Genomic DNA, 24,254 nt, shown 5'->3' with positions numbered 1-24,254 from the left:
TGGCTTAAACCTGCTTCCCCTGACACAACTTGCCCAAACCAGTTCCATCCTGCTCTCCCCACCTCTATCCAGTCCTGTGGTGACCTGCTGCCCTGCTCTGTCCCAATGACCCAACCTATAGATATGTGTGTGCCTATACTGACGTACAATGTGGCTTGCCAGCATTGCACGCGATAACAACCTTTTACATTTGACAGCTCTACTTGCCAGGCTTGATGTGGCTTGCCGACATCAACCCCAGGATCACTCCCACATCAGCCATCCAAGTGGAGGGAGTGAATTCTACTGTGAAGAAGTACAGTGGTACCTCTGGTTACGAACTTAATTCATTCCGGAGGTCCGTTCTTAACCTGAGGTACCACTTGAGCTAATGGGGCCTCCCGCTGCCACCGCGCCGCTGCCGCGCGATTTCTATTCTCATCCTAAGGTAAAGTTCTTAACCCGAGGTACTACTTCCAGGTTAGCGGAGTCTGTAACCCAAAGTGTTTGTAACCCGAGTTACCATTGTACATTCATTTGTCTGCCCTGACTCTTCCAACATTTAGCTTCATTGGATAGCCCCAAGTTATCACATTACGAGAGATGGGGGAACTTTTCACTAGTCACTTTCTCCACACCATCAACCACCTCCCTTTTCACTCACCTTTTCTCCAAATTATAAAGCTCCAAATGTTGCAACATTTCCTCATATGGGACTTGCTCCATCCCCTTGGTCCTTTTGGTTGCCCTGTTTCTGTACCTTTTCCAGCTCTACAATAGTCTTTTTGAGGTGACCAGAACTTTACAAAGCATCCCAAGAGTGAATGGACCATAGAGGTGTATAATGGCATCATAATATTGGCAGCTTTGTTTTCAGTCCCTGTCCTAAGGATACCTAACATGGAATTTGTATTTTTCTCAGCTGCTGTTCATTGAGTCACCATTTTCATTCTGCTGTCTATCTACTATGACCCTAGGCCAGGGGTCGACAAGGTTTGCCTTGCCTTGGCCGGTTCACTCCAGCGGAGATCCTTCCATGGGCTGGATCACACACGTGACTGCAATCTCCAGTGCCATGAAAGCCAGTCCCTGCGTCGCACTGCACCACTTTAGCACAGCATGTGGGGACTCACCGAGCAGGTGGCTCGGTTCGGGGGCAGCTCATGGGCCAGTTAAATGACCCGCTTGTGGCCCATGGGCCTTAGGTTGCCGACCCCTGCCCTAGTCAATCACCGCCAGTTCAGACCTCATTAACATATATGTAAAATCAGTATTCGGATGTAAGCTGCCATTGATATGGAGGTCTTATCAGTTAATAGTCATCAATAGATCTAATCTCCTTTCTTTGCTGGCTCTTATCAATCCTTTCATTCAATTGGTACTCAAGGACTATTCTGCACTCACAGTGCATGTGGGATTTTCTTCTGAAGGTGAACTACATGAGGCATGTGCGTGTTCTCAGGCTTCAGCAGCATGACAGGATATTGAATAAGGAGCAGAGGAGTGGCATCCACAATCTCCTTACCTATATTTCAAATACTGTAATAAGATGAACAAGCAAATCTGCCAGCTTTGAGTATGAATGTGCTTATACCAGCCCATGACAGTAAGGCCTCATCCACACTTCTGCTTGTCCACTGCTTTCTCCTGGGAAAACTCTTTGTTTACTGCTAAATTGGAGCAAACAGCAAGTGGGTTCGTTACGGATTGACGTTTGCTCAGATTTAGCACTAGAGAGCATGTTTCCTGGGCTAAAGCAATGGGGCAAAGGCAAAAACACTGGGACCCATGTCTAGAAAGTGTGGGAGAACAGGAAAATTGCTTGGACCCATGCTTTCTAGGCACAGGACGAGTAGAAGACCTGAGACAGTAGAAGTGTGGTCTCCAGGCCCATTTCAGAAAATGTAATTCATTCTATTATTATTTCCACAAGAAGCTGCTTGGGGCAAGCGCCTGTTTTCCCACTGACACACATAACACCAGGAGCAGTTTATTTATATGAATCACCAATGTATCTGAGCTGCTGTGTCCTCTTCCTGCATTGTTTAGAACCACTTCTGAAACATATAATGTGCAGCCAGTTACATTTTAAAATACCTAAACAAAGGAAAATTGGAAGAAGAGGAAGAGGAGGAGGAAGAAGAAGATAACAACAACGATGATGGTGATGTACAGGGATTTTTGCCCCTTTTACCTGCTGTGCTGCTTCTGTTTCTGCTCCATGACAAAATGAGTGGATTTAGTGATGGATCATATGTGAATGTATTGGCAAAGACTGCAGGCCCGTGCTCATTAACCAGCATGAGACGGGGAGTATAGTCTTCTCCACTCTGGAAGGAATGAACAGAAAATGAATAACCGTAGGGACTGTGCACTAGTAAGTCATTTCCTCCAGAGACAATGAAAGGTAGTAGGTTTGAGGTAATACGCATGTGTTGATTAGTGCTTTTACACTACGTAACAGCCACTCATCCCTCCTGTAATGAGGATCCTGTTGCTCCTAAACCATTGTACAGTGGCATTCAACTGGTTAATTGCATGAATGCTTGCACAATGGGACATTCACCTCTCTCCTCGCCTCATGCACAACCTGCACTATTCCCAGATCTGCTATGGAGGGTTGGGGGCAAATGTCATAACAGATTTAGGGCACCCGGGGGGTGTCATTGTGGGAGCAGAAGTCATTCAGCTCACACAATTATTTAGTTGAATACTGTGCAAAGGGACCTACTTCTGAGCAGAAATGTATACAATTGTACAATAAGTTAAATAGGCAATGACTTACTAATAAGCCTCTGATCTTTAGCTCCTGCACAGCATTGGCCATTAGGTGGGGGATTCTTTCACATCCACCTGTACTTTTTGTGCAATAGTATTTGCTGAAACTAATTTATAGAGCAGTGGTCCCCAACAGGTGGTCCGCGGACCCCCAGGGGTCCGCGAGCTACCGTATGCCAGAGGGGTCCGCAAGATGCTATTAGAATAAAAAATATATTAAATATATTTCGTATGATAACAGATTTTTTGTTTTGGCCGCTTCCTGCATGAGCAGAGTCTAGCGCAAAACTAGAATTAGATAGAGGCAGTAGTTCTGCTGTATGCCGTTAGGTGGCGCTTTACAAACACTACTGTTTTGCAAAGAGGCAGCGCACGCATTCTACTAACGCTCACCTCCCCAAGATGCTTTGCGCGTGTCGGCTTCATTTGTGCGCTACTGCGCAGGTATCCTGTCTTCTCCATTCCCCTCCCTCCTCCCTGGCGCGCACTGCCTCTTTACAAAACAGTAGTGTTTGTAAACAAAGCGTTGTTTTTCGCGGAAGCTACAGTTCGCGTAGTTAAAAATGGACCGTTGGTTAAAAAGTGGTTCATCTCATTAAGAACTGAAAATTAAAACTAACTGTATACTGATGGAGTACTCTGTTGTAACTGTAAAAAACGTATAAATATAAAATATAAAAAGACTCTTAATTTGGCTCTCACTTTTTAATTTTAGGATTAGGAATTAATGGGGGTCCTTGTCACAATAGCGGCTCGATGAGGGGTCCTCGAGAAAATTTTGTTGGGAACCCCTGTTATAGAGAATAACTGAACTCAGATGAACCCACCACAGGAATAACACATGCTATGCATGTTGTGCAAGGGAAAGTTGGAGGGGAGGGCTTAGATCTTGGGTGGGCAAACTAAGGCCTGGGGGCCGGATGCAGCCCAATTGCCTTCTAAATCCGGCCCGTGGACGGGCCGGGAATCAGCGTGTTTTTACATGAGTAGAATGTGCCCTTTTATTTAAAATGCATCTCTGGGTTATTTGTGGGGCCTGCCTGGTGTTTTGACATGAGTAGAATGTGTGCTTTAATTTAAAATGCATCTCTGGGTTATTTGTGGGGCATAGGAATTCGTTCTTTTCTTCTTCTTCTTCTTCTTCTTCTTCTTCTTCTTCTTCTTCAAAATATAGTCCGGCCCCCCACAAGGTCTGCGGGACAGTGGACCGGCCCCTGCTAAAAAAAGTTTGCTGACCCCTGGCTTAGATCAATTATGCCTTCTCTTGCAACAAAAATGAAGGTATTACTTACCCGAGGAGGAAGCCTGCATTCAATTTTCATTGAATTGCTGGTATTGGCATTAATTGGACAGGGCTGGGAACCAAATTGCACCGAGATTATCCCATCTAAGCCTGAACCCATGATGGTTACTGGAATCCCTCCTATAAAAACCAGGATTTCATTACAACAAACATGCAGGAATGTCATTTGAAAAACCATTCATACGTGCGCCACTGCTATAATAGTGCATGTTTTAAAAGATTAGGAGGATCTGAAAATTTGGATTCTTTTCTTTACCTCTCTGCCTTTGCCTTCCATATGCCTATGGTCCTAAACCTCAGGTAGTTTCAAGACAGCCTCCTGATTTGTTTGCATAACGTTTGCAGGGAGGTTAGACAATGTCGGCTTTTTATTGCACTTTTGTTCTGATTTCTTTGTAGAGAGGTTAGACAACACTGACTGCATCAAACAAATGTTATTCCAGTGCCGTTTTGTGTCGTTTTCCTCGTCACAAAAAGTGCAATTTGGGGGGTGGGGAGTAGGTTTGTTGTGCAAGAGCTCCAAGTCAACTTTTAATTGTATAGCATGAGTTGTTGACTGAATCCCATCAAAATTAGCATCAGTCTGGAACTGCCCTCAGATTGCCATCTCCTGGCAGGGATATTCAGAAAGGCTTTTAAAGGAAACCACAAAGCAAAAGATTAACCTTAAATGGACCTAGGTTATTCCAAAAGTTTTAAAGCATCTGTTCAATCTCTCCAGGGCCATCTTGAGCATATCCGGTGCCACGGTGCAAAGTTCCCTCCGCCCCCCGTTTCCCAGAGTTTTTTAGGGAGGACGGCGCTGCCGGCAGAGCTGGAGGAGGCAGGCAGTGGCTGGAGGGCGGTTCCTCTGGCGGGTAAGAGGCGGAGGCTGGACGCTGTGCCTCCCAGCTTAGCTGGCCACTTCGTGCCGCAGTGGCCATGGCAGACGGAGGCTCCGGGGGCACGGCATGGCGGAGGCGGGCAAGGGCGGTGAGCTAATGCCGGGAGGCAACACATCTAGCCTCCGCCTCTTCCCTGGCGCCCTGGTGCCCTGCACTACTAGCCTCTATGGGTAAGATACCCCTGAATCTCTCTGAGCTAGAGTATCATCAACTTTTTGAGACATTCAGACAGGACCAAAAAAAAAAAATGGATTTGCCAATGAGCCATCTAAATTTGAAATAGAGCTGTTAAATAATGACACCAAGATTATCTCTAGGGTGTACCAACTCCTCCTTGACTGGGAAGTCAAGGAGGAGGAGGTGAAGGCGGTAATGATCAAGTGGGTGCAGGATATCGGATGCCCTATTATGATGAGAGAATGGGAATCACAGCATGAACTTTACTGCATGCTGCTACCCTTAAAGAAAATATGGTGAAAATGCAGTTTCGGTGGTCCCTTACACCATCAAAACTCTCCAAGATGTATAAAAATAGTTCGAATACCGGTAAGTGTTGGAAGTGTAGAGAAAAAGTAGGAGATTTTTACCATATGTAGTGGACATGCAGAAAGGTCAAGGAGTTATGGAATATTGTTTATGATGGATGAAAAAAATGTTTAAATTAATATTTTTAAAGAAACCAGAAGCTTTTCTGTTGGGAATTTTAGGCAGAGATATCCCGAAAAATATAAGAGAAATCTTTTTATATGCAACAGTGGCCACTCTATAGCATCTAATTGGAAGGGGGGGAAGATACCAACACTAACAGAATGGCAAAATAAATTATTAGACTACAGTGGAACCTCGGTTTACGAACGCAATCCGTTCCATGGAGGCATTCGTAAACAGAGGTATTCGCTCCCCGAAGGCATGCTTTTGCGCGTGCGTGAAGCGCCGATAGAGCGCTTTTGCGCATGCGCAAGCTGAGCAGAAGCGATCTGCTCATCCGACGCCACAGAACCCGGATGTAAACACTTCTGGGTCCACGGCATTCGTAAACGGAGGCGTTCATAAACAGAGGTAGTTGTAAACCAAGGTTCCACTGTATGTGGAAATGGCTCAATTAACAATTGGTTAAGAGGTAACACAAAACAATCATTTTCTCAAAAATGGGAAATGTTTAAGAGATACAAAAAAAATAACAGTTACATATTATCTATAGCAGTGTTTGAATGACCCTTGTGTATGTAAAATATTAAGAAATAAAGAAAAATCGGTACAATGTGTTGTAAGAAAGTATATTAAATGTAAGGTAATAATTATAAGTACATTCGAAATCATAAAGGTCAACAATATCATGGGAAGTCTACATTTATTTTATTTTACTTTATTTTGTTACATGGCACTTTATTTTATGTAATATTATTTGATCTTAGCTTAGTTGAAATCTAGGTTGAACTAGAAGTTTAAATTAACAGCTTATGGTAAATTAATTTAAGATTTTTTCCCCCCTTTGTATGTATATGTTTGTGTGAAGTTAAATCTGTAATTATATTAATGAATTTCAATAGAGAATTTTTTTCCACACAAAAAACATAACATCACTAGATCTCTCCCTGCTTCTTTGTTTTCCAGCCTTTGGAGCTGGAAGAACAGCAATTGAAGTAAACATGTGTAAAACCAGCTCTATGATATGCTTACAGGAAGTTCAAGCGAATGACACATACCAATCTCTGAAGCAGTAGGAGGTTCAACAGAAGTCAACCTAGGCGTAATCCTCAGAAGGATGCCACCTTTTCTACTAGCATTGACTGCAAATCCATGGGGTCTCACCAGTACTGTAAGCTTATACAAGCCAACCGGCAACAAGTTCATCTGGCAAATAGCATTGGTGTGATTTGAACTCAAGACTTCACAGCGTGTGTGGTTCACTTCTATGAGCAAAGAACTACTATTTGAACTCAGGCCAGAACCTGTGATATTCATGACTATATGAACTCCATCATCTGAAAGAATAAGTTCAGAATTACAAAACAACAAAACAAAGTATCAGTAACATATCATTTTTATTATTAAAATAAATTTCAAGATTTTACCATTTCTTTCTTACAAAAAGAAAAAGGGGGAAAAAACCAGATAAAGTTAGGAGGTGGTCATGCAGAACCCTCCCGGTGATAGGACCAGAACCACTGCAGAATGGTGAACCTGAAGCACACCTCCTGGGGATGGTCCAGGAAGATATTATGCTGAATGGTAGCAAAAGCTGAGTCTGGCTGTGGGGCGGGTGGAGGGAAAGCCCCAGAGCCGCGTGCAGCGTTTGACCGGCTTTCCCTCTGCCCGCCTCACAGCCAACCAGCAAAAGGGACGTCTCCCTTCTCCCTGGCTGGCTGTGGGGCGGGTGGAGGGAAAGCCAGCCAAACGCTGTGCGTGGCTCTGGGGCTTTCCCTTCGCCCACCGCACAGCCAGCTGGCTAGAGGGGACGTCTCCCTTCTCCCTGGCTGGCTGGGGCGGTGGCGGGGGGTGGCAGGGGGCAGGCTGGCCAGCGCCCCCTCCATTTTGGTGCCCTAGGCAACTGCCGAGTTTGCCTAAATGGACATGCCGGCCTTGCTGAGAGATTAAGCAGAAGTTGCAGGGGTACGCCTGGTAGTGGCTATCCCACCAGGGCAACAAAAGCAGGTCTGGTCACAAACTCTGGCCTGAATCCTGATTGGAATGGTTGGGGGGAATTTGCAACTCAGGGTGTGATTATTATTTTTTGGGAAGAGGCTACTCTACTGCCTCCTTCAAAGTGGCAGGCCCCACCCCTTCATGCAAAGATGTGTTAATCACTAAGGTTTGGAGCCTTTTAGTTGTGCCCCCCCCACACACACACACACCTCAGCTAGCTTTAATGAGGGATGAAGGCTAATTCTACAATCAAAAGAACCATGACATCAGAGATATTAAAAGAAACTGATAGCATTACCTATAAAGTATTCAACATTACTGACCAAAGGGGTCAGTTCCCAGAGATACTGAAATGTACATGAACCGGAACAGTTTGCTGGAATATCATTCACTGTAACCACAACCTAGAAAGTCAAAGGAAATTATTAGACAATTGTTCATCATTTGTTTGATGAAAGAATACATTTTTAAATGAAAGCTTCTAAGTGCATTCTACTGAATCTACACAGATAACTCCTCCTGATAAGAAACACAGGTGGTTAGAAAGCCCTTTCAGATCTCCCCACGAAGCAAGAAAGTTAGGTGTGGCCTAGGGGAACCCAGGACATGAGTGGCAAGGGCAGCAGAAGGGCACAGCCCCACCTCCCCAGTTTGAGACCTCACACATTTTTTTGATGCCTGAAGGACGCTCTAGACTAGAGTGTCTACCGATGTTCACAAAATGAGAATATCCACAGCAAGGTAATTCATGGTCAATTCTGTGATACGTTAAAACACTCAGCGTTCATGAGATACAGTGTCTGTCCACTTCATACCTGTGTAAAATTATTTGGGGTAGCAAGCATGTCTCCAAATATTGGACCAATAAAAACACCACCATCAAATACTACACGGTGTGTAATAGCTGGGCGCAAACCAGTGAGGTTTTCAGCAGACACCTTGAAGGGAAAAACGAAAACCGTCTTATGTATTCAAACATGGGAATAGTTTGCTAGACTAAACTGGTTATCACTAGAACTCTGATAATGGACACAGATGGACCCATGCAAAACAAATTCCTGTTTTTACGCTCCCTCCCTCTTGGTCAGTCACCCATATTTTCTGGCTTCATGGAGCTGGTCCAAAGACAGCTGCCTCTTCTGCCACCCCCTCTTCTTCATTGGCAACTCACCTTCGCCTTTCCCTCAGGGAAAGGGAAAGGGAGGCATTCTGTAAAATAGCACTGTTTAAAATGTGGGGGTCTGGGGAGGAGTCATGATTGTGGGATATTTAAAGTGCAGCCAAACCAACAATTCCTGTTATGCTAGATAGGCACATGATAGGAGCTGAAGCTCTCAGTTTTCCTGTAAACTTGCTAGAGGAAACTCTGTGAGAGACACTCACACTGTGACCTTACACACCCTTCTGACTCTGTTTCCATCTCTTGCTGCTGTGCCAGCCACGCAAGAACATCTACAAAGCTCAGACTACCGGTACATTTTAAGCTAGACTTAAGTATGTCTTCATAACTGAATAACCATTGTAAGTCTGCCTGAAGAAAGCTGCTGTATCTGTTCCTCTTCTGAGTGTGTAGATGTTATTTCTATCTTTTACAAGACTGTTTGTGCGATTGTTATTTTAAGGGGCAGGAAAAGGGAAAATACCAGGGAAATCCCGTCTGCCTTAAAGCATCCTGGATTACTTAAACTAAAAGGCTAAAACTACCTATCTAAGTTTCCTTTTAAGCTGCAAAGGGATAGCACTCTGCTGAACTCACAAACACAAGAAAGAAAGGATAATATCTAATAAATATATCCTCTCCTAGCATCTATTCATATCCCAACAATGATGAGTTGCCATCTCATGAAGCTTGGAAAAAGCTACGTTTTGTGCTTTAATTATATTTTGCATTGCATTTTAAATGTTGTGAGCTGCTTTGGGACACAATTTCTAGATGAAAAGCAGGGTAAAATAAAATACTGACGGGAAGAAAGCACAGGTGGAAAAGATGAGGCTTCCTCAAAGCCAGTTCAAGTACAGCCATGGTACAGCCATGCCTCCATGTCTGAAGGTCTCTCCTCTTTGGAAGCTTTTTATAAGTGGGAAGATGCAGTAATTGCCTGTTTGTTTGAGATACCTCTCCTGCCAAGGGAGCAAAGCACTGTAGGTACATTCTGGTTGTACAATGCATTTACAAGCATAGAAAATAACAAGGCAAAGGGGGATGAGATTGATGATAAAGAAATTCTGGATTGAAGTAATAAAGGTCCAGGGCAAGAGCACATGTACAGGCAGAAACTGTGAATGAATTAATCTTGAATATAAAGAAATACTGAGCAGTCAATTGGATATATTTAAATATTGTCTTACACTGATGAAATTGGGTAAATCACCAATCATTGAGGTCCAGGTCAGTGTCCATATACTTTGATAACAATTGCTCGAGTCCTTAGACACCGAAAAGTCACTGGCATTCACATACTGAGCTGTGAAATTATCACTGTAGGCTTGCAGGAGCCTGCGGAGGTGATGGGCAGAGATGGATACTGGAATGCCTGGGGAAAGGATTATATAAAGTAACCTAAGTCGGTAACCAAGAAACCTTAGAAGAAGAAGAAGTGATTAAATAATGAAGTACAAGTTTCGTGAAATGTGAACATATTGCATGAAACTGGTTGCTGTGTTTAGCATATCGATAGGGCTTTTTTGGTGTCTCAGCAGCAACACAGCTCTTTAGGGCTAATCTAGACACGTGATTTAGGTATGGAATTCTCTCAATCAGATAGAAAGTGGGGAGCTGGAGGGGGGTGGCTAGAGAGAAGGTAGAGGTCTGATTTTAAAGCAAAGGGGTTGTGCAGTTGAGGAACACATTCCCTGTCCCCCAGAGCTTATCTTCCCTTAGTTCCCATGCTCCAAGGACTGTTCTCCTAACAGGACCTCTGAAACCAGAAGTGATCCTGAGAGAAAGTTACTTAAAGACAGAGGCTGAATGGAGGTAAGTCACAGAGCAGTGGGGAAAGGGTTCCTTTTAAAACCGAAATCTAATCCCTAATCCTCCTTTGTGACATGACTGGAATAGTTTCATATTTAAATGCATGGAAGAGACACGTTTGTGATCTATTTAGCCCAGCATCTAGCAAGTTTAATTTAGCTGATTTCTATGCTACTGTGCCCAACATGGCTCACAACAAGCATTAACCTATTGTCAAAATACAAAACTTTAAAAAATAAATAAACAGTTCAAACAAGACGAAATAATTGATTCAATAAGCACAAGACAAATGCAGTAGTGCGGTGAAATATTCTGGAGTGAACAATAACATGTTCACTTAACAATAACATAACAATGTTATAACAATAACATAACAATAGCATAATCAGAAGTAACAGGTCAAGAAATAAATCTAAAGCTAGCAATGGCTTCTTCCTACAACTTCCAAAGATGGAGGCTGCATAGCCTCAGTTTACCTGGTACCACAATATCGGGCAGATGGATTTGAAAGGTTCCTCCAAGAGGCGGGGTTGCAGCCTGCACTCTTTGCACGGTCAGATTGATTTGGGCCTCACCCACGTTCCCTCCTGATCCTTCCCAAGGCACAGCTCCTCTGTGTGAGAATGAAACCATGTAAACAGGTGCAGCTTCAAACATTTCAGGAGGGCGCAAAACAATTCTGAAACCAATTCCTACCTCAACGAGAAGAGAGGGAGAGTCTTGCAATAGTCTGCCATTAAGAAGGACACGTTATATACAGGTGAAGCACCAGCCACTGACACGGATTCCACAAGGTTCCCATGAGGACAAACTGCCTTTGGCTCTCTTTGAAATACTGAAAAGGAAATAATAATATCAGGGGTCGGAACCAAGAGTCACACTTTCTGTGGCAGTCACAGGTTGTGGTTCATGAGCATGATAGGAATACAGTAAGCATAGCAAGCTTAGTGATGTATGGAAGTGAGAGCTGGACCATAAAGAAGGCTGATCGCCGAAGAATTGATGCTTTTGAATTATGGTGCTGGAGGAGACTCTTGAGAGTCCCATGGACTGCAAGAAGATCAAATCTATCCATTCTTAAGGAAATCAGCCCTGAGTGCTCACTGGAAGGACAGATTGTGAAGCTGAGGCTCCAATACTTTGGCCACCTCATGAGAAGAGAAGAATCCTTGGAAAAGACCCTGATGTTGGGAAAGATGGAGGGCACTAGGAGAAGGGGACGACAGAGGACGAGATGGCTGGACAGTGTTCTCGAAGCTACGAACATGAGTTTGACCAAACTGCGGGAGGCGGTGCAAGACAGGAGTGCCTGGCGTGCTATGGTCCATGGGGTCACGAAGAGTCGGACATGACTAAACGACTAAACAACAACAACAACAACAAGCATGGCAAGCACACATTTGTACACTGGAACAAGCTATGACTTCATTTGGTTTATATAGCAGTGGGGTTGTCATGGCCGTAGGGAAAGGATCTCGTCTTCAGTTCCACTTAGTCCTTGCTGTTGGAATGCTATTCCTGCAATCAGTTAGGAAACACCGAAAGCACCGATGGGAATTTGTCAGTGTTAGACCCCAACGTGGTGCCGGCCAGGCATCTAGGTCCCTCTGGCCAACTAGGAGGAGGGGTTGATGCAAGGGCAGACCCCCCTCCTCACTCCCCTTATGGGGGGGTCACCCCTTATATCGTGATCCTGCCCAATGTCATTTCCACCCAAAATCATGAAGAGTTAAAGAATGTCTAACAAAGAAGGAATCAGCGGATCCTTCTGTGACATCATAAACAGATACCAATTGAGGCATTTTGATAAGACTTTTTAGCCTGAAAGAGCTGAGCCTTCCACAAGGGCAGAGGTGAAACAGACTGGCATTATTTTCAACTCTCCTAAACCACTATTAGGATATGGGTGAGCATCTTAAGTTACAACATTATGACATGCACTGATTTTGCAGAGGCAATGGGAAAGAACGGGCACTGCGTGAAAAGTACACGGAACAAAAGAGACACACTGCATATATCTCTTAATCTCCGTAATATATTAGAAATCTATATATAGATATATAAATGTAAAAGGTCTATGTTTGTGTTTTATGACCTTTCTCCGCAACCGCTTGACCGATTGTGGTGAAATTTGGACACAACTGTGAGGGACAGGGGATATCGCGAAGTCCCTCCCCTCCTGAGTTCAAGCCCATCCCCGAGCGCAGGGGAAAGCAGGGAGAGTTCCGATTCCAGTGGGGAAGCAGGAAGTCGTGTCCGAGGCTCAGACAAGGTAGCGGAGCCAGGGTCCCAGGTGGGACAGGAAGGGGCAAGCAAGGGGGGGAGACCCATCCCCCCAACTCCGGAATTGCGCAGAAAGCGGAGAGGGAAGAGGGTGGGTCTACCAAAGTTGTTATGCTGGAGAAAAACGCGCCAAACGCCATTCGGAGGTTCTGATTCAAGCTGAGAAGATGTGTCCTTGTAAATAGCATTGCCTTCAGCACTGTAAATACGCAGCACCAATAAAAGATAAAATGCAGAGCTGTGTAGAGTCGTTACTCTGAAGTAGCCCACTCCGGCCACTGTGACAGCAACCTCCGAATCATTTTTTGGGCTACTTTGGAGTTGCCGGGATGAGCGCGCCAGAAGCGGAGAAATGGCGGCAGATCGCAGAGAAAGCCCAACAGGACCTGCAGCAACTGGCGTTGCAGGCACAGGGAGAATTAAAGGCAGCTAAAGAAGAGACGCAGAAGGTCCAGGAGGACAGGCAACACCTTGCGGAACAGGTGAGAGCGCTACAGGAGAAAGAGCAGCAGTTAAGGGCGGTAGCGGTGGACCTCCAGAACAAGCTGGATACAGAGAAAAACAAGGGAGGAGGGGGAGCCCAACTCCAAGTGCTGCCAGGAAGGAGAGCAGGGACCCTAGTAAGCAAGTTCAATGGAGACCCGAGGGAATATCATGGCTTTGAGACTGAGATCGTGTATGCTCTTGAGCTGCACCATGATGAGTTCCCTGATGATGGGCACAGAGTAGCGTTTATAGTGGAACACCTTACAGGGGCAGCCAGGGAGTGGCTTAGACCGTTAATCGCGACAAAAAATCCTTGCATGAAGGATGTCAAACTATTTTTAGGGGCTTTAAAAACAATGTATGCGTCTGATAGCCATATGGACCAGACCAAAGAGGAACTGCATAATTTACGACAAGGAAAAATGACAGTTCGCCAATACTGGGCGGAATTCACCATGCTGGTGCACAGACTGGGGTGGGAACTGAACTCGCCTCCGATGCAAGCGGCGTTCTACCTGGGGTTGCATGAGGATGTGAAAGATGAGCTCTCGAGAGGTCCAAAGCCCAGTAATATGGATCAGCTGAGCAAAGCGGCTCTGGCGGTGGGGGTGAGACAGGAATCCCGATGGAACGACAAGCAGTCAATGCGCGCAAAGCGAGCTTGGTTCCCACGGTCGCAGGAGAAGCCACTCCCCCAACAGCCATCTCAGGCCATGCCAGGGGCCAGCCAAGACCAGGAACCCATGCAAATTGATAGCGCGCACGCGGGCTTTTCAAACCCCAGCGGCGCCAAGACACAAGGAGGGAAGAGGCGGGAATTGCTTTCTCTGCAACTCCCCTCAGCATCTCGTCAGAGACTGCCCACATCGCAGGGAATGGCAAGGAAAGGCGGGAACGGTTGTGCCCTCCCCCACTGACGTAGCACCACAGCAGGGAAACGAGAAAGCCTGGCTGCAGGAGACAAGGGGCAGCAGCCAGGCGCAATCGGCAAACAACAGCCCCAGCCCACCCACCCGCACAGCGAGGAGCAGCGTCAGCCCACCCCCCCACCCCAGAGCAGGGGTGGTTCTAGAAGTGACGCTAACGCTCCCAAATGGCTATCCCCTAACGGTCCTCGCGTTAATCGACTCAGGTGCCTCTGCCAACTTCTTTTCGAGAAACTTTGCAGAAGAGCACCAGATCCAACTTCTGCAGCTGGATTTTCCCCTGCACGTCTCCACCATTGACGGCAGGGAGTTGCTGGGAGGGGCCATCACCCACCAGACACCCCCCCATGAGAATGACGGTGGGACGACACTCAGAGACACTGGCATTCAACGTCACCACCATCTCAGACCCCCCCATCGTCTTGGGCATGAGCTGGCTAGCGCGCCATGACCCCTCCATCAGTTGGCACCAGAGATGCATCACGTTTGGATCGGACTTTTGTCTGGAACATTGCATGCAGCACCAACCAGGGGAGGGGCCTGCAATAGCCACGGTGGCCACCATGCACGTCAAGGGGGGTGAGGCGATACCCAAGCCGTACTGGGACCTGCAGGAGGTCTTCAGTGAAGCGGAATCCGACCACCTACCCCCGCACAGGTCGTTTGACTGCCAGATCAACCTGGTGCCGGGGGCCACGCTACTCCCAGCCAAGCTGTACTCCATGTCAGATCAGGAGCTGGAGGATCTGCGTGCGTTTATAGACAAGAACCTCAAGAGGGGGTTCATCAGAGAAAGCAAGGCAGCAGGGGGCAGCCCGGTCTTCTGGGTGGACAAGAAAGACACGCAACAGCGCCGTCTGGTGGTGGATTTTAGGCGCCTGAACAACATGACAGAACCGGTGGCTTTCCCAATGCCCAGAGTGGACGATCTGCTGACAGCGGCACGCAGGGGCAAGATCTTCACCAAGCTCGACCTGAGGGGGGCGTACAACTTGATCAGGATCCGGGAAGGCGATGAGTGGAAGACCACGATGTTCACGCCTCTGGGCTCTTTTGAATATCTGGTGATGCCCTTCGGTTTGCAAGGGGGCTCAGCATGCTTCCAGGCCTTCATGCACCACGTCCTGGGGTCCCTCCTCTTCAAGAACTGCTTGGTCTTCCTAGATGACATCCTTATTTACTCCAATGACCCAGTGCAGCATGTAAAGGATGTCAGGGAGGTGTTGCAGCGCCTGAAGGAGCACCACCTGTATGTGAAGCTGGAGAAGTGTAAGTTTCACACCAAAGAGGTGGACTTCCTGGGCTACAAACTGTCAGACAAGGGGCTAGCGATGGACAAGGACAAGGTGCAGGCCATCCTGGACTGGCACAGCCCCAGGACGCGCAAAGATGCCCAACGCCTACTAGGCTTCGCCAACTTCTACAGGAAGTTCATCAAGAACTTCTCGCGGGTAACGGCTCCCATCACTGACTGCCTGAGAGGCAAGCAGAAGTTCAGGTGGACACAGGATGCACAAGCAGCGTTCGAAAGCCTCAAGAGGGTGTTCGCTTCAGACCAGAACCTGTTCCACGTGGTGCAGGATGTGCCCCTACGCGTGGAAACCGACGCTTCAGACAGGGCTTTGGGAGCGATCCTGTTGCAACTGGATGCCAACAGAGAGTGGAGACCCTGTGCCTTTTTCTCCAGAAAGCTGACACAGCCAGAACGCAACTACACGGTGTTTGATAAGGAACTTCTCGCGATCCATTCTGCGTTTAAACACTGGAGACATTTCCTGGTGGGCGCCAAGCACCCCATTCAGGTGTGCACAGACCACAAAAACCTGGAGTTCTGGAGAACAGCCAGGGTGCTCAACCAGCGGCAGATACGGTGGGCAGAGTTCTTCTCGCACTTCAACTTCTCCATCCACTACATACCGGGGGAGCAGAACGTCAGGGCGGATGCCCTCTCCCACAAGCCGGAGTACATGGAGGAGGAGTTGCCACCAGCACCCCGGCACATTTTCCCCCCATCAGCATGGTCCTGCGGAGCAGCAGTGGTGAGCGAGGCAGAACTCACAGCACTGACGGCAGCAGATGAGTTTGCCACCCGCATCTTCAGAGAGCTGCGAGGGGGGAGGGATCAAGCAAAAGACTTTGCAGAACGCGGGGGGCTCCTTTTTTACAGGGGAGCCCTGTACCTGCCCACCAACCAGCTCAGAGGTAAGGTCCTCAAGCAGATGCACGACAACCCGACGGCGGGTCATTTTGGAAGGGACAAAACCACTCACCTAGTCATGAGACACTTCTGGTGGCCAGGGGTGCGGGAAGATGTTCGGGACTATGTAAGGGGCTGTGACACCTGCCAGCGAGCAAAGGTGGTCAGAGCAACACCAGCAGGGTTGCTGGAGCCATTAGCCACACCGCACAGGCCGTGGGAAGTAGTGTCCATGGACTTCATCACAGACCTGCCGTCGTCCAGGGGCAAGACCGCAGTGTTGGTGGTGGTGGACCTCATGTCCAAAATGTGCCATTTTATACCGTGTGCCAGGGCGGTCTCTGCAGAAGAGACAGCCAAACTGTTTGTTGACCACGTATTCAGACTGCATGGATTACCTTTAAGAGTTATTTCGGATCGAGGCCGCCAATTTGTTTCCAGGTTCTGGAGGCGCCTCATGAACCTCCTGCAGGTGGAGGTCAGCTTGTCGACGGCTCGGCACCCGCAGACCAATGGACAGGCGGAGAGGGTCAACGCCATTCTGCAGCAGTACCTGAGATGCTACGTCAGCCAGAGGCAAATGGACTGGGTGGATCGCCTGCCACTGGCAGAATTTGCCTACAACAATGCAGTGCACGTCTCCACAGGGGTGTCGCCCTTTAAGGCCAACTACGGGTGCGACCTCAGATCTTTCCCGGAGAGGGAGGGGGAGGAGGAGGAGGGCCCACAGGCAGAGGATTGGGCAGAGGAACTGGAGACGGTGCACCAGCAGCTCAGAGAACACTTGGAGAGAGCCAAGGAAGCATACAAGAAGGGGGCAGATCGCCACAGGCGACAAGGGGAGGTTATCAGGGTGGGGGACAAGGTTTGGTTGTCCTCGGAGGGCCTTCCCACCAGAGGGAGGTGCAAAAAGCTGGCACCCAGACGGCTGGGCCCCTTCACGGTCACGCAACAGGTCAACCCGGTTGCCTTCAGGCTGGCACTGCCAGAGGACATGAGGGTGCATCCAGTATTTCATAGATTGCTGCTGTCGCCGTACAAGGAAAGCAGCAGGCTCCGAGACAGCGAACAGACCCCCGAGGGAGGGGGGAAGAGGGGAGGCAGGGAGCAACTCAATGAGGCCACGGCCATCCTTGATTCAAGGAGAGGGGGGGCCTGGAGTACCTCATGGCATGGGAGGATGCCCCGCCTTCCCAGAATGAATGGGTCCCGGCCACTCAGATACAGGAGGACTTCTTGGTGAAGAATTTCACGCCCTCTTCCCACACAGACCCAAGCCCTGGCACATGGAAAGGGAGGGGGAGGGGAGGGGGAGGAAGTAGTGGAGAGCAGTTCACCATGGGGATGGGAAGCGGAGTATGAGGGCCAGGAGGAAGAAGTATGGGTGTCTCCGAGGTCCACCCTGTCAGAGGAAGAGGCAGACTGGCAGCGTATTTTTACCCCCACCAGCTCTGACGCCACGGACTTTTTGGGATTTCAGTCCTCCCAGGCGGAAGGAGGGAGCTCGCAGGACTGGAGGGAGGTGTTCACACCTACGGGCTCGGAAAGTACAGAGTTTTTAGGCTTTCAGTCGTCACCGACACCCGGGGAGCCCCCTGGGAGGGGAGAAGGGGAGCTTGGGAGGGGGATGGATGTGAGGGACAGGGGATATCGCGAAGTCCCTCCCCTCCTGAGTTCAAGCCCATCCCCGAGCGCAGGGGAAAGCAGAGAGAGTTCCAATTCCAGTGGGGAAGCAGGAAGTCGTGTCCGAGGCTCAGACAAGGTAGCGGAGCCAGGGTCCCAGGTGGGACAGAAAGGGGCAAGCAAGGGGGGGAGACCCATCCCCCCAACTCCGGAATTGCGCAGAAAGCGGAGAGGGAAGAGGATGGGTCTACCAAGTTGTTATGCTGGAGAAAAACGCGCCAAACGCCATTCGGAGGTTCTGATTCAAGCTGAGAAGATGTGTCCTTGTAAATAGCATTGCCTTCAGCACTGTAAATACGCAGCACCAATAAAAGATAAAATGCAGAGCTGTGTAGAGTCGTTACTCTGAAGTAGCCCACTCCGGCCACTGTGACAACAACGTTCGCGGGAAAGGTCATGGCTCGGGACAGGGTGGGGCCAATCACAGGGATGAGCCACAGCAATGCGTGGCCGGGCCAGCTAGTGAATATATATTGACCTGACAAACACCATCTACCAATGTCTGGAGAGCTCTTATATATTCAGATGTGTATCCTCCTCCAACTTTACATCCTGCCTGAATTATGAGTGCTCAGAAAGTTTTTGGAGCAGCTTCACAGATTCTGTTGTTTTTACAGAGCCACTAAAGCAGGCATGTCCAAAGTCCATTTTGGGGGCTTAATCCGGCCTGCTGGTTGGTTTAATCCAGCCCCTGTGGCAGTTCATTTCCTGGGGTAAAATCCTTTAAAAAAAACTCAACAACTTTGGCCAGCCCTTTGGCCGACCCTCACAACCCTTCACTTCATCAAATCTGGCCCTCTTTGGAAAAAGTTTGGACACCCCTGCAAGTATTCTGCTGGCATAAAGATATTCTGAATGGGAAAAGACAACGTTACCTTGCTCAAATCCTTCCCGCAGAATAATTTTGGCAGATGATGGCTGTGTTTCACATTTTGAAGAAAGAAGATCCTCTATCTCTCTCTGGAGCTGCAGATATTAAAAGAGGAACGGAAGGGCAAATAAGAGCAAAGCCATGTGCAGGCTGCAGAGGTGAATTTAGATAGGGGAAACATAATGGGGGCAAAGGTTAAAACTAGGAGACAATGGCTTTTAAGGCTGTTTAAAAAAAATTAACCCTAAGCGTCTTCAGTTGTGCGTGTGAATACAATTTCAGAGACCAATACATACAATGTCTTTTGCTGTACATTTATTGGGTTTTAAAAGGTGGGCATACTTTGCATACCCATTACTTCAATAGAAAGTGTGACTTGAAGGGAAACTTGTCCCATAGAAAAGCATAACCTAAGAGGCATAACAAATACCATAGTTTATTTTCACAATCCAAGAGAAATCTATGTATTTTGCGGGGGTTTTTCAATTTCTCATATAACAATGACAAAAATGAAATATATTTTCTAGCAATTTAGAAGTTTCTGGTAATATAGCTTCTGGAAAATATCCATGTATTGATTGTACAGCCATTCCTGAAACAATAAAAAATTTAAATTGTGCTTTGCTCTTATCACCCATAAGAGCTTTTGCACTTGACAGGAATTGTACTGTTCTTCTATGTAACGTTGCAACAGAAAACTACAATTTTATTACAGTTTTTGAAAGATTTTTTTAAAAAATAAAGATATTATTAGTAGTAGTAGTATTTATTGACTTTATATACCCGGAGAGTAGAAAACCACAAAATACATAATCAAAATTAAAAACAACAACCCAAAAACTTCCCACCCCACAAAAAACACATTTTAAAAGGGCATACGATCCTCACAACATTTAAAGTAAGACAATTAACAAACCTGGACAAGAACCACCCACTGGAAAGACCATGATCTTAGAAATGTTTGCAAGAAGACCAGAAGATGCCTTAAAGCAAATCAGACCATTGGTCCATCGACCCCCCTATCGTCTACTCTGACTGTTTGTGGCTCTCTAGGGTTTCAGACATAGGAAAGTCCCAACCTTACCTGAAGAGGTCAGGGATTGAAGCTGAAGTATTTTGCATGCAAAACATGTGCCCTACTACTGAGCCATGACTCTCCCCAATATTCCATGTTGAAAATCACATTTCATACCACAATATTTTCCTGACCCTTAATTTATTGGTCCTGAGTTGAGAAGGGCCAGAAAGTCCCATGTTTAATCCCCAGCACCTCCAGGTAGGATTGTGAAGATTCCTGTCTGAAACCCTAGAAGAGATCCACTGTCGCTGAAGGTCAAGAATACTGAACTAGATTGGCTCATACGTAGCTGGATTTTGAGAATTTCTCCATGCTGATAAATGACGCTCAGAAAGTATCTTGTAATACCCTCCCAATGATTCTATAACCAAAAGTATTTATTGGCCTGCAGCGGTAATTTGACTTACTTGTTCAGCTGTAATATTTGTTGACATAAGGTTGGTGGTCACATTGTCCCAGGCAAGCCTGAACCATCCTGTACCAGATAGTATCAGCATCTATAAAGCAGAAAGACCCTTGCAAAGTATGAATATTTATTTCCCAGTGGTATTAATATGGAAACTTGAAATAATTATTTCATAGCATTGTAGAGTTGGAAGGGGCCACGAGTACCATCCATCACCCCCCTTGGATTGCAGCAATCTTTCATGGTTGTCACTTAGAGTTTCCAACATTCACCTTAGCTACAAGATCAATATGATCTCTGTCATTAAAAATTGTGTCAGGAGTATGGGCAGGAGTCAGGCTCTGGGGCCTGTAGTGCTTTGCAGGACTGGGGCCTGCCTCAGCTTGCGCTGGAGAAGCAGGGAGTGGCCACTCAGGTGAGGCCTCAGCTTGTGCTGGAGAGGCAAGGAGTGACCACTCAGGTGAGGCCACTTGATACCTCACTGCACCTGGTGGCAGGAGCTGGGAGGGATAAAAGCTCAGCATTTCCCTTCAGCTCTTTGCCACAGCAACGCTATTCCTGCCTGGTTGCCTCTGGCCCCTTGCTCCTTGGACCCTTGCCTTGCAGACGCCTTGCTCCTTGGACCCTCGCCTTTGCCGACGCCTTGATCCTCGACCCTTGGACCTCTGCCTTGCCAACACCTTGCTCCTTGACTCCCAGACCTTCGCTTCTGCCTTGTTCCTTGACCCTGTGACTGCCTGCTGCTGGACCCTCAACCCTGCACCTGTTCCTGCCTCTGCACCACCATCTTGCCTCTGGTCCTGACGTCCTCAGCCAGGGCTTCAACCGCCCACCGACCAGACCGTGACAAATTGACTCCCTAAAATCTGTAGACTCATTCTATTTAGCAGCCACTGAAAAAGAACTTCTGGAATCAAGTCAGTGGCTATTATGTAATTCAGACCAGCCATGAATCCCAGCACAAAGAAATACTAGCTATGAATGGGATAATCCCATCAAATCCCTAGTTCTTATATAGATTTTGCCCAACGAGGAACTCAAAGAGACTTGGAGACAACTTTCACAATCTTTTTTTTAAAACAACAACAACAATAAAGTTCCCATAAATTGTCTTATTCGGAAACCAGTGAACTAAATGTTTTCAACACGTGTTGATATTTCCTGGCTCAATGCATTTTGGATTACTTTCGAGTATGTGTAGTGAAATGGTCACAAACGTCAATCCTCAGAGAACTCAACCAACATTCGTTCTGATTCAGCAGTAAAAAAAAAAAAAACAGGTTTCCCAGGGGAAAGCAGCAAGACCAAAAGGGGGGAAAAAACCACCTCTCAATCCCCTGACTAGAAATCACTTGAAATCATGGAAAGGGCCCAGAATCACAACCTCTACAAATATGAGGCTCAGCTCACAACCATGAGACTAACCTGTATTTCAGGAAGCCTAACTGCAGAGGCCTGTATTTTGTGCTTCTCTCTGCGATAGGTATTAACCACACTGGGATTCAGCCAAGTATTGTGCACCTGGACTCCAACTCTCATTCCATTCTTTGGCGACTTCCCATGATGCACAGCTTCCAAATAGTACACTGAACCACCAGTAAGCTCAAATTTCTCAGATTTTGGCTTCCAGGGGTGGCTCCAGTTCTCCTCCCAATGCGCTGACCACTCAGGAATGCCAGCAGGAATAGATGCAATTTCCACCTGTTTTCAAGTAAGCAACAGTAGTTATTCATTGCATTTATACCCACCTTGTTCTGCAAGGAGCTCAAGGTGGCATGGGCAGTTCTTTCCCTCCTCAATTAATCCCCAAATGTCATGACACTGGGAGCCTGTCTTAATTTCAGCTGGTAATTAATTGCAGACAGCTGGAGATGCAACACTAAAAGCCTGGTTTCTAGTACAAACCAAGCACAACTGCGCAAATAAGGTGGTCAGAGTAGCCAAGGACATGCACAAATAAGGTGGTCAGATTAGCCAGATGCATGTTTGGCTAAATAACAGATCTGTTACTTAGCTAACAAAAACCTGTGAATGGCTTGGTAGAAAAATGGATTTACATCCCTCAATGAGGGAAGGTAAGAGTTTATGAGGTCTTTCAAAAATAAGCCGTCACATCAGCAGTCTGTCAAAGGAGGCTTCTAATTCCAGCTCATTTTGAAAATTAATGGCACTAAATATCAGGCAGAAGATCTATTGTGTTCATGAACTTGTCTTTTGGGGAATGGGCACCACTTTAACAAAACATCACTAGACTAGAATTTTGGATCATGCATGTCACACATTTTGACAGCACCTCTGAAGACAGGTGCTCATCCACACTGCTCTTTCCAGGCACAGGGCTGTGTTTTAATGCTCAGAAGCTATAGTTCTATCCAGCTTGAATACCAAGAAAGTCACCTCTCAACTCTCCTCTCTCTAAGGGCAGATCTGCACTCATGGCTTATAAGGTTAGTCATGTCTTATTAAAATGTGACACCAGAGGGCGCTGCAGAGCAGTGAGCCACTGGCAAAGGGAAACTGCCATTAAAGGTTATAGATTATAAACATTATAGAACATTATATTTAGTAACTTTTAAAAGATCAATGTAGATCCAGCCCAACTCTCTCTCCTGCTTTTCCCTTCCCCTTCCAAAGTGCTGACTCCGCCCACCTCTGGCGAGCTGCACCGGCAGCCAATCAGAGGGAGGCTACAGTTCGGCCCTCTGGTGGAATTCCGCAACACTGCACCACCAAACTGGTTGCACTGAGCTTTCCGTCACAGAGGTTGATCATTTATTTTGATATCCGGTATATTGGTCTTGTCCAAAACCCTTTCATGAGAAAGAGGACAAAAAGTTGGAGGTTAAAAAAAGTTGGAGGACAAAAAGTTGGAGGTTTATGTTTTGTCAAAAGTATTCAGCAGCAGGGTAGAATACATAATACTTCTGTTGAACAACAACTGCAGAATACACTGCAATGCCAAAGGTCAGTTAGTCAACATATCTTGTTTCAGTCATTGATAAAACTAATTTCACTTGTTCAGCAAAATCACCTCTGTTTAGGATTGGGCAAGAGACTGCTACCGACCTCCAAAGTTAGCAGTGAGGAGAAGTGAAAAAAAAATATTTGATCTTTTGCATGTTTTACGGGCAAGACAACCAACCAGAAGAAGCAATCCCGTGAGAGAACATTTCTTTCTTTATTAACAAGAGATGAACAATCGCTTTAACCGAAAACTAGAGAAAAGATTTGTCATCATTTGGTAAACAAAGGATCGTTGTATCCAAGGTGTGCTTTCCCCCAAGGAACATCTTAAAATACTAATAAAGCTGGATCTTTTGAAAAATGTGTTGTGGAATTCTCTCGGCTACTTAGGGACAGTTTAGGCAGGGAGTGTTACATCTGAGAAGTCATAACAAATGAAGTTTCCTTGCATGTGGCAGATAAGTTATTTAGAAAATATTTATTTTCCTCCCTAAGCTAAAGCAATTTAAAAATCAGTTACCATCAGCTATTTCCTTTCTGGTAAGCAAATGATTCATAAGCACTGTGCTAATAAGGGTGACTTATCTTCTGAAGTAACAGTCCTACATCCGGTGTAGTAAGTTAAAGCATGTAAATTTAAGCCCATTTTAAATTTCACCTAGGCCAGGAATTAACTAGATAAAATTAGGCAAGCTCCTCTTATTTCAGACTCCGGCCCCAGCTCCCTGCCAGAAGGGTAGAATCATAGAATTTATAAAGTTGGAAGGGACCACGAGGGTCATCTAGTCCAACCTACTGA

General features: G+C 46.6%; 1 protein-coding gene and 1 long non-coding RNA gene across 7 annotated transcripts in view; one reads left to right on the top strand and one right to left on the bottom strand.

The window, feature by feature from the left end:
* LOC148686118 (uncharacterized) overlaps window positions 1-24,254 on the top strand; it is a 312,355-nt gene that overhangs the window by 46,423 nt on the left and 241,678 nt on the right. The gene's annotated exons all lie outside the window — the stretch shown is intronic.
* The window catches only part of PKHD1 (PKHD1 ciliary IPT domain containing fibrocystin/polyductin), a 261,509-nt gene that overhangs the window by 203,128 nt on the left and 34,127 nt on the right, over window positions 1-24,254 (bottom strand). For 5 of the 6 annotated variants that reach the window (XM_088665480.1, XM_035110412.3, XM_060272303.2 and 2 more), the window contains exons 15-25: window positions 21,917-22,192; window positions 20,493-20,582; window positions 19,012-19,102; window positions 11,258-11,396; window positions 11,038-11,174; window positions 9,940-10,124; window positions 8,406-8,528; window positions 7,889-7,994; window positions 6,651-6,929; window positions 4,050-4,180; window positions 2,174-2,309 (exon numbers count right to left, since the gene is read on the bottom strand). In XM_088665480.1, the coding sequence (XP_088521606.1) occupies window positions 2,174-2,309; window positions 4,050-4,180; window positions 6,651-6,929; window positions 7,889-7,994; window positions 8,406-8,528; window positions 9,940-10,124; window positions 11,038-11,174; window positions 11,258-11,396; window positions 19,012-19,102; window positions 20,493-20,582; window positions 21,917-22,192 (1,693 nt within the window). The remainder of the gene's footprint in view (window positions 1-2,173; window positions 2,310-4,049; window positions 4,181-6,650; window positions 6,930-7,888; window positions 7,995-8,405; window positions 8,529-9,939; window positions 10,125-11,037; window positions 11,175-11,257; window positions 11,397-19,011; window positions 19,103-20,492; window positions 20,583-21,916; window positions 22,193-24,254) is intronic. The other variant, XM_060272305.2, reaches the window with a different exon arrangement.

The sequence above is a fragment of the Zootoca vivipara genome, chromosome 3 (genome assembly GCF_965207765.1).
Source record: "Zootoca vivipara chromosome 3, rZooViv2.hap1.1, whole genome shotgun sequence".
Classification (NCBI taxonomy): domain Eukaryota; kingdom Metazoa; phylum Chordata; class Lepidosauria; order Squamata; family Lacertidae; genus Zootoca; species Zootoca vivipara.
The sequence above is the reverse complement of the archived record's forward strand: the minus strand, read 5'-3'. Positions and strand labels throughout refer to the sequence as shown.